The sequence below is a fragment of the Mytilus californianus genome, unplaced genomic scaffold (genome assembly GCF_021869535.1).
Source record: "Mytilus californianus isolate M0D057914Y unplaced genomic scaffold, xbMytCali1.0.p SCAF_10, whole genome shotgun sequence".
Classification (NCBI taxonomy): domain Eukaryota; kingdom Metazoa; phylum Mollusca; class Bivalvia; order Mytilida; family Mytilidae; genus Mytilus; species Mytilus californianus.
The window spans coordinates 53,418,253-53,433,356 of record NW_026262582.1 but is presented as its reverse complement, the minus strand read 5'-3'; the positions used below and the strand labels follow the sequence as shown (position 1 = coordinate 53,433,356).

General features: G+C 31.0%; 1 protein-coding gene across 10 annotated transcripts in view; it reads left to right on the top strand.

Annotated features, from left to right (window-relative positions):
- LOC127718791 (myosin light chain kinase, smooth muscle-like) overlaps positions 1 to 11,983 on the top strand; it is a 78,791-nt gene extending 66,808 nt beyond the window's left edge. For 9 of the 10 annotated variants that reach the window (XM_052224843.1, XM_052224845.1, XM_052224846.1 and 6 more), the window contains 6 exons: positions 467 to 557; positions 883 to 1,086; positions 5,359 to 5,700; positions 6,706 to 6,858; positions 7,651 to 7,777; positions 10,038 to 11,983. In XM_052224843.1, coding sequence (XP_052080803.1) covers positions 467 to 557; positions 883 to 1,086; positions 5,359 to 5,700; positions 6,706 to 6,858; positions 7,651 to 7,777; positions 10,038 to 10,667 — 1,547 coding nt within the window. In that variant the 3' untranslated portion in view covers positions 10,668 to 11,983. The remainder of the gene's footprint in view (positions 1 to 466; positions 558 to 882; positions 1,087 to 5,358; positions 5,701 to 6,705; positions 6,859 to 7,650; positions 7,778 to 10,037) is intronic. The other variant, XM_052224850.1, reaches the window with a different exon arrangement.
- The last annotated feature ends 3,121 nt before the right edge of the window (positions 11,984 to 15,104 follow it).

Below are 15,104 nucleotides of genomic sequence, written 5' to 3'. Positions count from 1 at the left end.
ATATCTTTTCATTTATCATTTCAATATGATACTTATTATATACATAATCATTTATAATATTTAAATGTAAATCTTACATACTGAGGATACATTGCAAATCTTACCCACTAAAGTATTCATAATCTATCGGTAACAATATTTAACTCTTAGTATCTTTACATCTTAAATCTTACGATCTTATACATGTGTTATATTAATTTAAAGTTTTAGCAGGTTTTAAATTCAAGATTTTTTTTCTTTCTGATTGAAAGGGTTCTATAAAATAACTTTTGCTTACTGTGTGATGTATGTTATTTTGATGGCATGAATTAGATATATGTGAAACTGGTTTGTGCACTTTTTTCAAAGTGGACCTCCACCAAGGTAAAATAAAACTGGACTTTTGACTTTCAATGTCCTACTAGGAACATACGACGGTATTTCTATATATTGATAGATAAGAAATCTGATTTTTTGATGTTTACAGAGGAAGAGCTTCCTTTTACTCCAAGGACAGTAGTTCCTGTAACGGAGAAGATATTTGAGGATCATTATGAGAAGATTGCTGAAGTTGGCAAGTAAGTATTATGGTATTTAAGTAAGCATGGTAAATTACAAGAAGGAAGAAACAATTTTGTTTTTACTTATATATTCTACAACACTTAAAGCACTTTAAAATTATGTGTTAACAAAGTTGTCCAGCATTGTCTATTATGGTAAGTGTAGGAAATCACTTTCAAAAATGAAAAATCATAAGTTATGTTATAAACTTCTTTCTATGATGTCTCTACTTGGTCATCAGATATGTTGGAATAGTTTTAAGAAATTTATAAATGTGAATGATAATATTAACTAAACACAATATATTTTATTTGTGTATTGAAAATCACAATTTTTTTTCAGAGGAAAGTTTGGAAATGTGTACAAGTGCTTACATAAGGAAGAAAAGGAAACTTGGGCAGCAAAGGTCATCAAATGCAGAAAGAAGGATGAAAAATTTAATGTTAAAAATGAAATCAGTATTATGAATGAGTTGACACACCCTAAACTTCTGATGTTACGGGACGCTTATGAAACACCAAAGTCCATGGTCCTTGTTATGGAATAGTAAGTTAAAAAATATCAGAAGTTGATTTGTGTATATCTTTTGTCTCATTCTTTAAGGGGGAACTAACTGAAAAAATAGATTCTTTCATTATTATAATTAGGTATATGATTGTATTTTAGAGGCAATATGTCATCCTTAGAAACAGATTTGCAATTTTCCCTCTGAAACATGTGCTAACAATTTTTATACGACCGCAAAAAAATTTTGTGGTCGTATATTGGTATGACGTTGGCGTCGTCGTCGTCGTCCGAAGACACATTGGTTTTCGCACTCTAACTTTAGTTTAAGTGAATGGATCTTTTTGAAATTTTACCATAAGGTTAAATACCACAAAAGGAAGGTTGGGATTGATTTTGGGGGTTATGGTACCAACAGTTAAGGAATAAGGGGCCAAAAAGGGGCCAAAAATAAGCATTTTCTAGTTTCCACACAATAACTGTGGAACGGTGTATGGATCTCTCTGAAATTATACTACAAGTTTCCATACCACAAAGGGATGGTTAGGATTTGCTTTGGGGGGTTATGGCTCAAACCGTTTAGGAATTAGGGGCAAAAAAGGGGGAAAAACAAGGTTGTCCTGGTTAATGGACAAATACTTTAGTACAAAACATAATTTAAAGCAGTGTAAGGGAGATAAATCAAATACATCATTGAAATTATCTCCCTTACACTGCTTTTAAATTATGTATAAAGTAATGGTTAATGAACAATAAAGATAATTTAAAACAGTGTAAGGGAGGTAATCCAAATACAACGTTTTGGTTACTTCCCTTACACTGCTTTTAAATTATGTTTAAAGAAATGCATATTTATAAAGGAAGACCAGTAAAAATATCTGCAAATGTTGCATCATTTTTTTTTACAAAAAAATCCATATGAAAGATTTGACACTATATTTTTAATTCTATTATAAAATAGATTAAGTTAGCACTATGGTAAATTTAAATGGGTAATTATGGTTGCCAACTCCATTGGAAATTTGAATTGAGATTATGACCATATCTTGAGGGAAAGAATTTTTTGGGGGAAAAAAGGGGGGGGGGGGATAAAAAGAAATTGTGGGGGGTCAATTTTTTCTCATTTCAGATTTCAGAAATTAAAAAGAATTATTCTTCAAATATTATTTTTTTTTCAAATTTCAAATATTGAAAAATTTCAAGAAGTAATCTTTAATTGCACAGTATGGCGCATTAGATTTGTAAAATCTTCGATCACATTTATTTATTTGTTATGCCGAATCTAACAGTGTATTTAGATTTTTAATTTTGGGTCCAGTTTTCAAAATAGTCTACATTAAGGTCCAAAGGGTCCAAAATTAAACTTTGTTTGATTTTAGCAAAAATTGAATATATGAGGTTCTTTGATATGCTGAATCTAAACATGTATTTAGATTTTTGATTTTTTGGCCCAGTTTTCAAGTTGGTCCAAATTGGGGTCCAAAATTAAACTTTGTTTGATTTCAACAAAAATTGAATATATGGGGTTCTTTGATATGCTGAATCTAACCATGTATTTAGATTTTTTATTTGTGGACCCCGTTATCAAATTGGTTCATATTGAGGTCAAAAGGGTCCAAAATTAAACTTTGTTTGATTTCATCTAAAATTGAATTATTGGGGTTCTTTGATATTCCAAATCTAACCGTGTATTTAGATTTTTAATTTTGGGTCCTGTTTTTTAAATTGGTCTACATTAAGGTCCAAAGGGTCCAAAATTAAACTTAGTTTGATTTTAACAAAAATTGAACTCTTGGGGTTCTTTGATATGCTGAATCTAAACATGTGTTTAGATTTTTGATTATGGGCCCAGTTTTCAAGTTGGTCCAAGATAGGGTCCAGTATTTAAACTTTGTTTGATTTCAACAAAAATTGAATATATTGGGTTCTTTGATATGCTGAATCTAAACATGTATTTAGATTTTTGATTATGGACCCAGTTTTCAAGTTGGTCCAAATTGGGGTCCAAAATTAAACTTTGTTTGATTTCAACAAAAATTGAATATATGAGGTTCTTTGATATGCTGAATCTAACCATGTATTTAGATTTTTTATTTGTAGGCCCCACTATCAAATTGGTTCATATTGAGGTCAAAAGGGTCCAAAATTAAACTTTGTTTGATTTCATCAAAAATTGAATTATTGGGGTTCTTTGATATGCCAAATCTAACCGTGTATTTAGATTTTTAATTTTAAGTCCCGTTTTTTAAATTGGTCTACATTAAGGTCCAAAGGGTCCAAAATTAAACTTAGTTTGATTTTAGCAAAAATTGAATTCTTGGGGTTCTTTGATATGCTGAATCTAAACATGTGTTTAGATTTTTGATTATGGGCCCAGTTTTCAAGTTTGTCCAAGTTGGGGTCCAAAATTAAACTTTGTTTGATTTCAACAAAAATTGAATATATGGGGTTCTTTGATATGCTGAATCTAACCATGTATTTTGATTTTGGACATTGGACCAAAATAGGTAAATTAAAAAAATTCAAGTTCTTGGACCACATTCTTTCTGTGTCAGAAACCTATGCTGTGTCAAATATTTAATAACAATCCAAATTCAGAGCTGTATCAAGCTTGAATGTTGTGTACATACTTGCCCCAACTGTTCAGGGTTTGACCTCTGCGGTCGTATCAAGCTGCGCCCCAGCGAAGCATTTTATTGTTGTTTACAGAAGGAAAATATATGCAGATCTTTTAATTTATTTGCAAAAGGAGCCGAGGACATTTACCCCCAAATTTTACAACTTTTCTGTTTGCAAAAATCATACGAGTAGAAAAGATGTGATTGCATATTAACTACATAATTTATTAAGTTGCCTATGTTGGCCAAAAAGGCTACAGTTAGTCCTTGTCAGACTCACATTTATGCTCTGTGAATTTTTTTTTAAGCATATAGTCATTTCTTTCTGCCTGTTCGTCCATCAGCATGTCTTTCTGTCTGTCTGTGTCCAAAACAAATGATTTTCAGGTAGTAACTTTGAGTTTCCCTTGCCTGATTGGAATGAAACTTATACAGATGAACAACATAGGAAAGGGGAATAAGATTATTAGATTTGGGTTCAATAGGTCAAGGTTTAAGGTCACAACATTGGTTTCTAGCTACTTCAAGTTTTTATACTCCCTGGAGCATGCAATTCTTGTTTAGTCAAGTTTTTGGTAGATAAATTGAGCACGCCATTATGGATTGTAACACATGGCTACAGTAAAAAAATTAGCAATAATAGAACAAGTTTTATTTTGTCCCTCCCAGCATAATAGTATTTTTAAAATACAAGACTCACCATATATGTATGACAATTCATAGTTGTTTACTATGCCTGTGTCTGTAGGGACATCTCGGTTTTCAATGAACATAATATATGTTTAGCTGGTGAATTATTCATTCAAGGATTTCATTACCAAAAATTAATGAAAGTGGGAATGTATGATTTGAAAATTAAGGTAAAAAGTACCCTGTTTTTCTGACTGATAGTTACTATATATATCTCCCCCACATGTATATGGGAAGATTTATTTGTTTGGCCTATCAGTCTTTATTTGTTTGTCTCAAATTTTTGTCAACACAAATTTCCAATAATTAATATAGGAATAGAATGAAACTTGACATAACTAATGCATACCACTTCAAATTTTATTTTCATCAAAGCGTTTTTTAAGTTTTCCAATATCAAAACATGTTTTGCAGTTTCTACATACTGTTGAAGTTGGTCATTACAAGACCTACATTTCACGTTGGAATGCTGCCAACTTGACAGAACAACTTCAATCAGCATAGTTATAGACCACCTATTCTACTATTTTGATTGGGTTACTTTTGGAGATGTTGTTTTGCAGAACATGGAACATTTTTGAATGTGATTCATACTGACAGTACAATTGGTCTCTTACAATCAAGAGATTGCAAAGCAATGATGATTGATAAAATAATAACCCAATTCAGATATTGAACTTTCGTCCTAGCAAAAAATTGTGTAACATAGTCTCTGCATTCTATTGATGGCTGTATTAATCAGAATTGCCAGCACTCTTATTTTCCTTCAAGGAAACACCATTTCTGAATTGATCTGTTCTTCTCAAAACGTGCGTAGCTATAAGCATTTCAAAGTTTTATAATCATGATAATGGTCAGATTGTTTATTTCAAAGTTTGTCATTTGTAATTTAGAGAAGGGGAAAATGGATGATACATGTTTCTGTGTAAAAACCACCAATTATTAATCAAGATTTTACTTAGAAGAAACAAGTCATGATAGATTAATATAATAATTTATTTTTCAGTGTTGGTGGAGGAGAATTATTTGATCGTGTTGCAGACGAAGATTTAGAGTTGACAGAAAGAGACTGTGTTCATTTCATGCGTCAGATCTGTGAAGGTGTCAGGTACATGCATGAGAAGTCTATAATGCACCTTGATCTCAAGCCAGAAAATATTTTATGTGTTCGTAAAGATAGTAATTTGATAAAGATTATAGACTTTGGATTAGCACGTCGCTATACACCAGGTGAAAGTCTGAAGGTAATGTTTGGAACTCCTGAATTTATAGCACCAGAAGTTGTGAACTATGAACAGATAGGATTACAAACAGATATATGGAGTCTTGGAGTTATTTGTTATGTTCTGTAAGTAGCCTGTGTTTATATGTAGTCTTGTGTTTAGTGATATTTTGAAATTGATTAAGATGACAATAAATTTTGCAGAACTTTCCTTTTTATGATGAATATCTTTACAACAGCATAGTAGAAAGTCATTGTAATATTTCTTATTTATTCAATAAATTTGTCTTCTTTTAACTCACAATATTATTTTCATGCCCCACCTACAATAAGGAGGGGGCCATTCTGAATTCTAGTATGTACGAAGCTGAAGAGGATTGAGGACCCAAATTCCAAAAGGTTTTACCAAATACTGCTAAGGTAATCATTTCCTGGGGTATAAAATCCTTAGTATTGAATAAATCAGTTTTTTTTAACAGTTAATTTATTATTATGACCTTATCAATGATAATTTATGTCAACACAAAAGTGCTGACTACTTGGATGGTAATAAGGTAGTTTGCCATGAAGTTGGTGTCAAACTCAGTACAATTGTTTATTCTGATGTGAATTTTGAAATATATGCCAAATCAGGGTTTTAACCAAGATTTTACAGTGGTTCACTGGACATGGAAATAAGATAATATGAGTAGGGAATGGCACATATTGTTTTTATTGCTATCTGTATCATTTGATGTATTTCTATAAAACTTTTTGAAATTATTTTAAGATTGAGTTTCTTCCCTTTGAATGTTAAACGTTTCATTTCACTAGGTGCTGCCTTTGAAGAACAAAAAGAAAGAAAAAGACATGTATATTCGAACAGATGCAAATTTAGTTTAAAATTTATTAAATGAAAGATGTTCTGACATACTTGTTGCTTTATTCTGAAATTAGATGCTGCACCTGGAATCCGTTCTAATATTCTTAATTTGACTCTTTTAATAAAAAAAAGATATATTTTTACATCAATTTGGTCACATGTTCAGTAACTTTTTTAGTTGATTTACAAATTTTTAAGTGATTTCTTTTAATGAACATGTATTTGCATAATTATTTGGTAAGATATTTTACATCAATTTTGTATTTCAGATTGTCTGGATTATCTCCCTTCATGGGTGATTCAGATGGTGAGACACTTTCCAATGTTACACAAGGAGATTTTGATTTTGATGATGAAGCCTTTGAGGAAATTTCAGAGGAAGCTCGTCACTTTATTGAAAAATGCTTGCTTAAAAATATGAGGTAAACTGAAAACTAGTGTTGAGATTTGATAACAAGTTATTTTCCTTATGAAAAATGACAGGTAGTTTAAAGCAAACTGGTAAATAGTAAATGTATTAGAAGATAAAAAGTAATGTTGGAAGTGGATGTCAATAATTTAAACAGAATATATTATCTGATAAGTGGTCTTTGTTGCCTCTTCAAGCTTTTCATCTATTAAAAAAGGGGTGTAAATTCCAGATGTTTGCTTTCTGCTGAATCTTTTATACATATTTATCACTGGGGGATTTGAACTGAAGTTATTTATTACTGGAAAAGTGAATTCAGATATGAAACCTGATGAATTCTATATGATTACTATTGATTTTTTTCATTAAACTTTAGTTAGTCTACATTTTATATAACATATATATGTTTTTCTAACTGGCTAAAACATACACTACATTGGGATTAAAAACTTTTCATGTACAATGAAAACCAGTAACCATAATCAGCAAGTTTCACTATTAAAAAAAGACCCTCCCCCCCTAAAAAAAAAAACACAAAAAAAAAACCAAAAAAACTACAGTGTACTATTACACAAACATTTATATCACATAAAAATTCAGAAATTTGCATTTAAATCTAAGGAACTGAACATAGTTATGTATATGATTCCTGTTAGCAATCTCAGAATTTGACAAAAAAATATCAAAACAGACTGATATAGCAGTTATGAAAATACAGGAATATGGGAAAATAGATACTCTCTGCTTAAGGATGACCCAAATGTAGAATACTTGACTAATTTAAATGTGTTTTAAACTATTATAGAAAGAGGATAACAATATCACAATGTATAGAGCACAAGTGGTTGGCACATTCAGAGAGAAACAGTTCTAAAAAGTTACGACAGAGTCTACGCAACTTGAAACAATTTATGGCTCGACGCAAGTGGCAGGTTTGTATACAAAATTGAAGGTTTAACATTTTATAATAATTTTTTTAAACTTACTTTCAAATCATTAGTTTATTATTTTCTTTCATTCTTGGTGTTTATTTTTCTTATTTATTTAAGTTTGGAATTTTCTGTTTAATTCTGCTAAACTTTCAACAACACACAGCAAGTCTTATTTTAATTTTTAATAAATAGATATTTTTCATTCACTCATTTCTCTTAAAATATTTTGTTATTTATGCATATTTTTATGTTTAATATTTTATTTCTTTTCTGATTGTTGCATGTTTAGAGCTGTTTATAATTTAAACATACATGGTACCTCTAAATTGGACTCTGGGAAATGTGACTCTTCCACACAAGAAATTTTATATTTCTCAAAGTTACTTTTCCATACAAGAAATTTGATCTTTCTCAAAGTTACTCTTCCATACAAGAAATTTGATCTTTTTGAAAATTACTCTTCCATACAAGAAATCCATACAAGAAATTGTATCTTTCTCAAATCTTTTTGTTTTCTTAAGTTTAGGCACACATCTATAGATATGATATCAGAGAGTGCTATTCCTAGTTGCAGTGTATGTTTAAATGAAAAAAGCTCTTAGAGAGTATCAGGGGTTATCTAGGCTTAGTTTCACTTATCTTGCATGGTTTCACATATAAACACTCATATTGCCAAAAATTAAATTTCAGCCTAAGCATTTAACTCTTTTGCAGATGCAAAAAAAAATGATAAAAAAATAAGCATGTGTGCTTTCTTGAAAAAAAGGCTTATCATTCTACTAATCAAGAGAAAATATACAAAGACAGGCCAAATAAACTAAGTCAGTAGATACCATCCATATCTGCAAGGATAAATATTAATATCTGAAGATTTTAATTATTAGATTTAATCACTGTATTATTTTATTTTTGATCAATACTACTAATCAAAATCATAAATCTTCTTTTGTTTTTGTCTAGTTTTTTCATAACCGCAGTTAAAAAGTTTATCTGATATCTAAATGATTTATGGATAATTAAATGTATCAAAATTAGAAAGAATTGGAACTAATGGAAAATTGTGGGCAGATAGGGATGATCATCTACTGTAATCAATTATCTGGTTTGACTTACTTTCAAACAGTTATAGTAGATATTCATGATCTGGAGGATATTATGTGTAAGCTGGAATGTTAATATAGTCAAAATTGTTTTAAACTGTATGACAATTAGAATTGTGATTATTTTTAGTCCTGAAAATTTACATTTAATTATCTGTTGGTTTAGTTCAAACATAATGTCTATCTGGTTAAAGGATTTTATTTTCGAAATGTGAGAATTTTTTCTTGTTGCAAATCTAAGTAAACAGACTACAGGCTTATTGGAATTCTTTTTCAACTTTGAAGGTCTTTGAATTTTATTTAGTCACAGATTTCTGACATTGACCACTTTATGGAAAATTGTTTTCTTAAATAGTCAGTTATGCTATTCAACATCTGATTCTTTTGATTTTCAAAAGTTTTGGTTAAAACTGCACTGATTCTAAATTCATTTTTTATGTGCATATTTAGCAACAAATCAACTTTCATACTTTTGAATTTGCATTAAATACTTTTAAATGTTGCAGTATAAAGAATACATAAGGGTACATTGACTTAGGTATATAATTTAATTTTGTACTTGGTAAGAACAAGGCTAGAATGCTTGATACACATCACATGTCTACCTGTTTTTGAGCCTTGTGCAAAGTTACTTGTGTATAATAAGACAGTACATACAATATGGTATTTTATAATTAACTACAATGTTATACTTTGTAATAATACCATATCCATATCTTCACATTCCAGTGCTTAAGGTGCTAGATAATCATTGTCATCATAGAACATAAAAAGTAATACATCATCTTCCAATTGATGCTTTTTCCTTAAAAAAAATGATCTCACAAAGCAAATACTTTTACATCACATGTCCTTACACGTTTTTCTCATGTTGACCCTAGGAGGTCAACTGTGGAAGGTCATTCAGAAAATTGAAATTGGAATTGCATGCACTGGATGTTGGTTTTTTTTTTAACAAAATTATTTGATACTATTTAAAAGATAAAATAAATCTCAGTAACCATAATTTTTACTTTTGAAAGAAGTGAAATTAATGATTAATTTTGCGTTAAAATGATTAAATACAAATGTTTATGATGACTTTGATTTAATATTTGCATTCACCCTGTGTTTGTCATAGTCTTCACGCTATTTGTATGGCTTTTTATTTTTATGTGTAGAAAATGGGAACTGCTATTCGGGCAATAGGACGCATGTCAATCTGGCAAAAACAGCGTGGTGATAGTAAATCAATTGACCACTCTTCTATAAATAGTGATTCCGATATTGCTTCACAGAGTGACTTGTCTGTCCTGCCAGTATCAAGGTCTCAATCACATGAAGAAACAGATTTCAAGGGAGATAACCTGGAAACTTCTGATGCTACTGAAACAGATGAAGATGTGTTTAACCAGTCGAAAGAAGATGATGAAAATTGTGAAGATGACCTTTGTGTGAACTGTGAAAACAATAACAAACACATCAAAACAATGTCTTCTGAGGATACATCTGCACCAGCAGAAATCATTAAAGATATGGTGGACTGTGAGGCAGTGAAAGGGGACATCGTACGATTTGACATTGCAGTTGAAGGTCATCCTACACCTCAAGTGACATGGCTGCACGACCAAAGTGTAATAAAAGAAGACAGTAGACATTCATTTATACAAAGTCACAATGGTCTTCATTCTCTCATTATTCGTGACATATGTGAGTCAGATGAAGGTGACTACACATGTAAGGTTGTCAATGACAACGGGGAGGACACATGTTCAGCAGAGTTAATTGTGTATGGTGTGAATGCATTTTAAATTATAGCCATTTATGTAAAGTAAATAGCATAATAATATTCAACTGTATTACAGTGGAAAATAACCATGTATGAAACAAAATAAGAATAAATGAATTTAAGAATATTCAGGAATCATGTACAATTTAACCATTTTACTGCACATTAGTTTGTTTTTGTTAAAAAAAATATTTTCATCAGAATAAGGCATGTCAAATAGAATGAAAGTTAATTCTGTTTTTACACTAGAAAAGATTATTTTTTCTTTTGAGAAACAAATTTATCAGCGATTTACAAGTAAATAAAAACAAATTTCCATTACTTGCAATGATTCTGTTTTTTGGACACATAACAATAAAAGATAGATCTTCATATGGTGATATCAGCAAGAAGTATTATTTCATTCAAATATAACATATTCTCATTTCATTACAGAAGTCAGCAATTTTATCACAAGTTGTTTTGTTATGATATTAGCTTGGGTTCCTGACCTTAAAAAATACATGCTTTTTATCTTTATATAGAAGCTAGGTTGGAAATTGAACTTTAATCCAGCAATCTAAATCTATAATTCAAAGGATATCTTTTTATGTATTTTAATGGAAATCCTACATTTGAGGATATACTTGTATTCTTCATAGAGTATTATTATATTTGTCTGGAAATTTGCAAGTATATTTTAACCTTGATAATCTGCATATTTTTCCTTAAATAATTTTAAAACTTTACTATATTCAGTTTTAGTTTGTTCTTTTACACTTAAATTTTATTTTGATTTTAAACAATTATGACTTTTAACTAAGCAAAAACAAGGACCTATTATTGTTAAATCATTTTAATGTTCTTCCTTGTTTCCTTGAATGTGTTAAGTTATAAAAGGGCGGCTACTTATTACATGATTCTACTGTGCCAATTTGTTGAGTCTGAATGTGTTCCAGGTAATATGAGTCAAGGCCAATCTAGGGTTTATATTTTCCTTCTCCCATTTGTAATAGTACTGTATTCCAGGTGTATTCACCACAAGAATGAATCAAATTTTCAAGTTAGTCCTTCCAATATTTCCAAAGATAGTATGGCCATTTAATGGAAATAGCAATCTTTGTTATTATATGTCTCTCTCTTTACAATATAGGACATATGAATCTATGATAAACAATGTTGTATTCAGTTCAGGGTCCAAGCTAAGTTTTATTGTGCAATGGGAATGGGGAACACGAGGGGTGATATATATCATATGTAATATATGTATTTTACACCTTTGCACAGAATGTTTTATTATGTACTGTGTGCATAAATTGCACATGCAAAATGATTTTAGAAAAATAAAAATATGAAATAGCTAATGTTTTACATGGTAGGAACTTCTATTACAATTTGAAAGGTAGAACTATTTGTTTGCAAAAACACAGATGTGTTCATGTAGACAGGATTGATAATTTAATGTTGGATGTAACATGATTTCTGTTTCGCTGAAAGTTTTTTGTCTATCGGCTCATACACATAATTTTGTCATTTGAACGTGACGTCATCAACGTTTTTGTGTCGCCTTGACGGAGTCAAAAAGCAAGACATAGGTATGCTGTTTCCGGCGTAGGCGGTGTCAACAATGTATTAGTTTGTGATTAGGTCTAGTTCATGGTGAACCACTATTGGTAGGTCAATGATATTTGGTATGCAGTTGTATTAGCATTGGCACATCTCATTACCATGGAGATTATTTGGCCCTGCCCCCTCAGTCAAGGTCTATTTACTTTGAAACTTTGCTTAGTTTACATGTATTAGTTTGTGATTAGGTCAGTTTATGGGGAACCACTAGTGGTAGGTCAATGATATTTGGTATGCAGTTGTATAAGCATTGGCATATCTCATTTCCATGGAGATTATTTGGCCCCGTCCCCTCATTCATGGTCTATTGACTTTGAAACTTTTGCTTAGTTTTCATGTATTAGTTTGTGATTAGGTCAGTTTGAGGGAACCGTTAGTGGTAGGTCAATGATAATTGGTATGCAGTTATATGAGCATTAGCACATCTCATTTCCCTGGAGAATTTTTGGTCCTTATCCCTCAGTCATGGTCTATTGACTTTGAAAATTTTGCTTAGTTTACATGTACAAGTTTGTGGTTAGGTCAGTTTAAGATGAACCACTAATGTTAAGTCATTGATATTCAAGTATGCAAATGTATTGGCATTTGCAAGTTTCATTTCCATGGAGATTATATAACACCACCCCCTAATTATGGTTCATTGACTTTGAAACTCTTACATAGTTTACAAGTTTATGTTTGTGTTTAGGTTTGTTTAAAGCTAAGGGAAAGACTTATGAAAAGTCAATGGTATTTGGTTTGCAGTTGTATTAGCATTAGCACATCTCATTTCCATAGAGATTGTTTAGCCCTGTACCTTCAGTCATGGTTCATTGACTTTGAATATTTGCATAACTTATATGTTAAAGTATTGCTATTTTAGTTTCAACATTTGCATTATCAAAATAACAAATAGGCGAGACATATCTCTGTGTTAACAGTTTATATCATGATTTACTCCTTAAAAATGGAATTTAAAATTAAATTATAAGAAAAGATTGTAATATTTTTCCTGTCTATTCCAAATAACATAAAAAATGTGGTGCACACTGAATAACCTACATACAGTCGTTCCTTAATTGAAGTTAGTAATTTTTTAGTAGTCATGAATGGATGGATGTGTGAATAAAGCCATTGACCTAAATATTGCATGCATATCAGAAAAACAACATGTTAATGATATATGAACCCTGCTATGTACAAGACCGACTGGCTAACCATGATTGTTATCCTGCTATTAAAGTACACAAGGTAATAGTTTGCAGAAAAAAATGTCACCCTACCCAGACACATTATTCAGTCTAAGAGAACAGCAGTCTTTGCTCTTGCTCCTAAATTCGGTTTGCTTAGCAAAAAAGCAGCAAATACAAACATTTTTTTGTCAGACTGGGTTTAATTAACTCACATCCTCCCACAACTATGTTCATGTATTTGCCACTAATTTCTTTCGTGCACATACAAATATTCAACCCTGATAATTATAATAATATTGGGAATTTCACCAATGTCCCAACTTTTGTATCCACAACTGCTTCTGAACTGCTTTACAGAATTGGGTGATTTTTCCACAGAACCTAAATTACAAGATTTACATTGGTACCTTCTATTTCATTTCTTCATCAAAATGATTTTTAGGATTAAGTTTGGGACTTCATCATATCTGCACACTATGTTACACATTTTGGGGTATCCATTTTGTTACATGGTACATGATTTTGTATCCTTAAATCCTTCTTAACCTCTGATAATTTATTGAAACTTTCTCACAATCCGAACCATATAGTGCTATTTTGAACTTCTTATTTTGTTTGTGATCAGAATAATTTTTTGGGTTTCCTTTACCAAAGCATGGACTTTGCTTTTGCTTTTTTTGGGATACCCAACTTGTATCCGCAATTCCTAATCCCCCTTTTACAATTAATTGAAACTGTCTCTAAGATGGAATTTGATGAAATTTTCTAAGAATATGCACCATATAATGACAGTGCACCTCCGATTTTGTTTTTGATCTCAATGTTTTTGGTTTTCCGTTACCAAAGCATGGACTTTGAGCGGGTCATCATTTTGTGAGCTTTGCTCACAGTACCTCTTGTTTTTGTACAGTTTTCTGTGATCCATACATAGGAACCATATTAGGCTGGCTATAAATGTGTTTCAATACAGAACAGGAACGGTATTCAATGTCTTGTATAAATAGCATGTAAGCGATGCATTCTTGTGGGAACTTCAAATAAATACTTATTCAATACATGTAATACATTGATACAATACTTAAAATAATAGGATACTTATGTATATCTCTGCTATGATATATATATACAAGTTTTTTATGCCCCACCTAGGGGTATTATGTTTTTCGGTCTGTGCGTCCTTCCGTCCTTTCGTCCGTCCCGCTTCATGTTAAAGTTTTTGGTCAAGGTAGTTTTTGATGAAGTTGAAGTTCAATCAACTTGAAACTTAGTACACATGTTCCCTATGATTTGATCTTTCTGTGTACTATGGACACATTCTTGTTTTGGTGTATTATAGTTGAACAAAACCTGTGAGTACCAATTTTCTTACGTTTGATAGAATAATGGCATTATGATTTTGAACATTTTATGAGTACTAGAGTACATAAAACACTTGCGAGCAAAAGTCGATTTCATTATATAGGTTTTTATGCTGTGTCACGCTGCATACCTCATCAGAGTAACATTCGACAGATGCCAGTACAGACATAATATTGTGAGAGAAAAAAAATCATTTAGTAAAATTACGTACAACTCATAAATGATACCAGGCTTATATAATTTATACATCAGACGCGAGTTTCTTCTACACTAGGACTCATCAGTAGCGCTAGTATCAAAACAGTTGAAAGGCCAAAATCAGA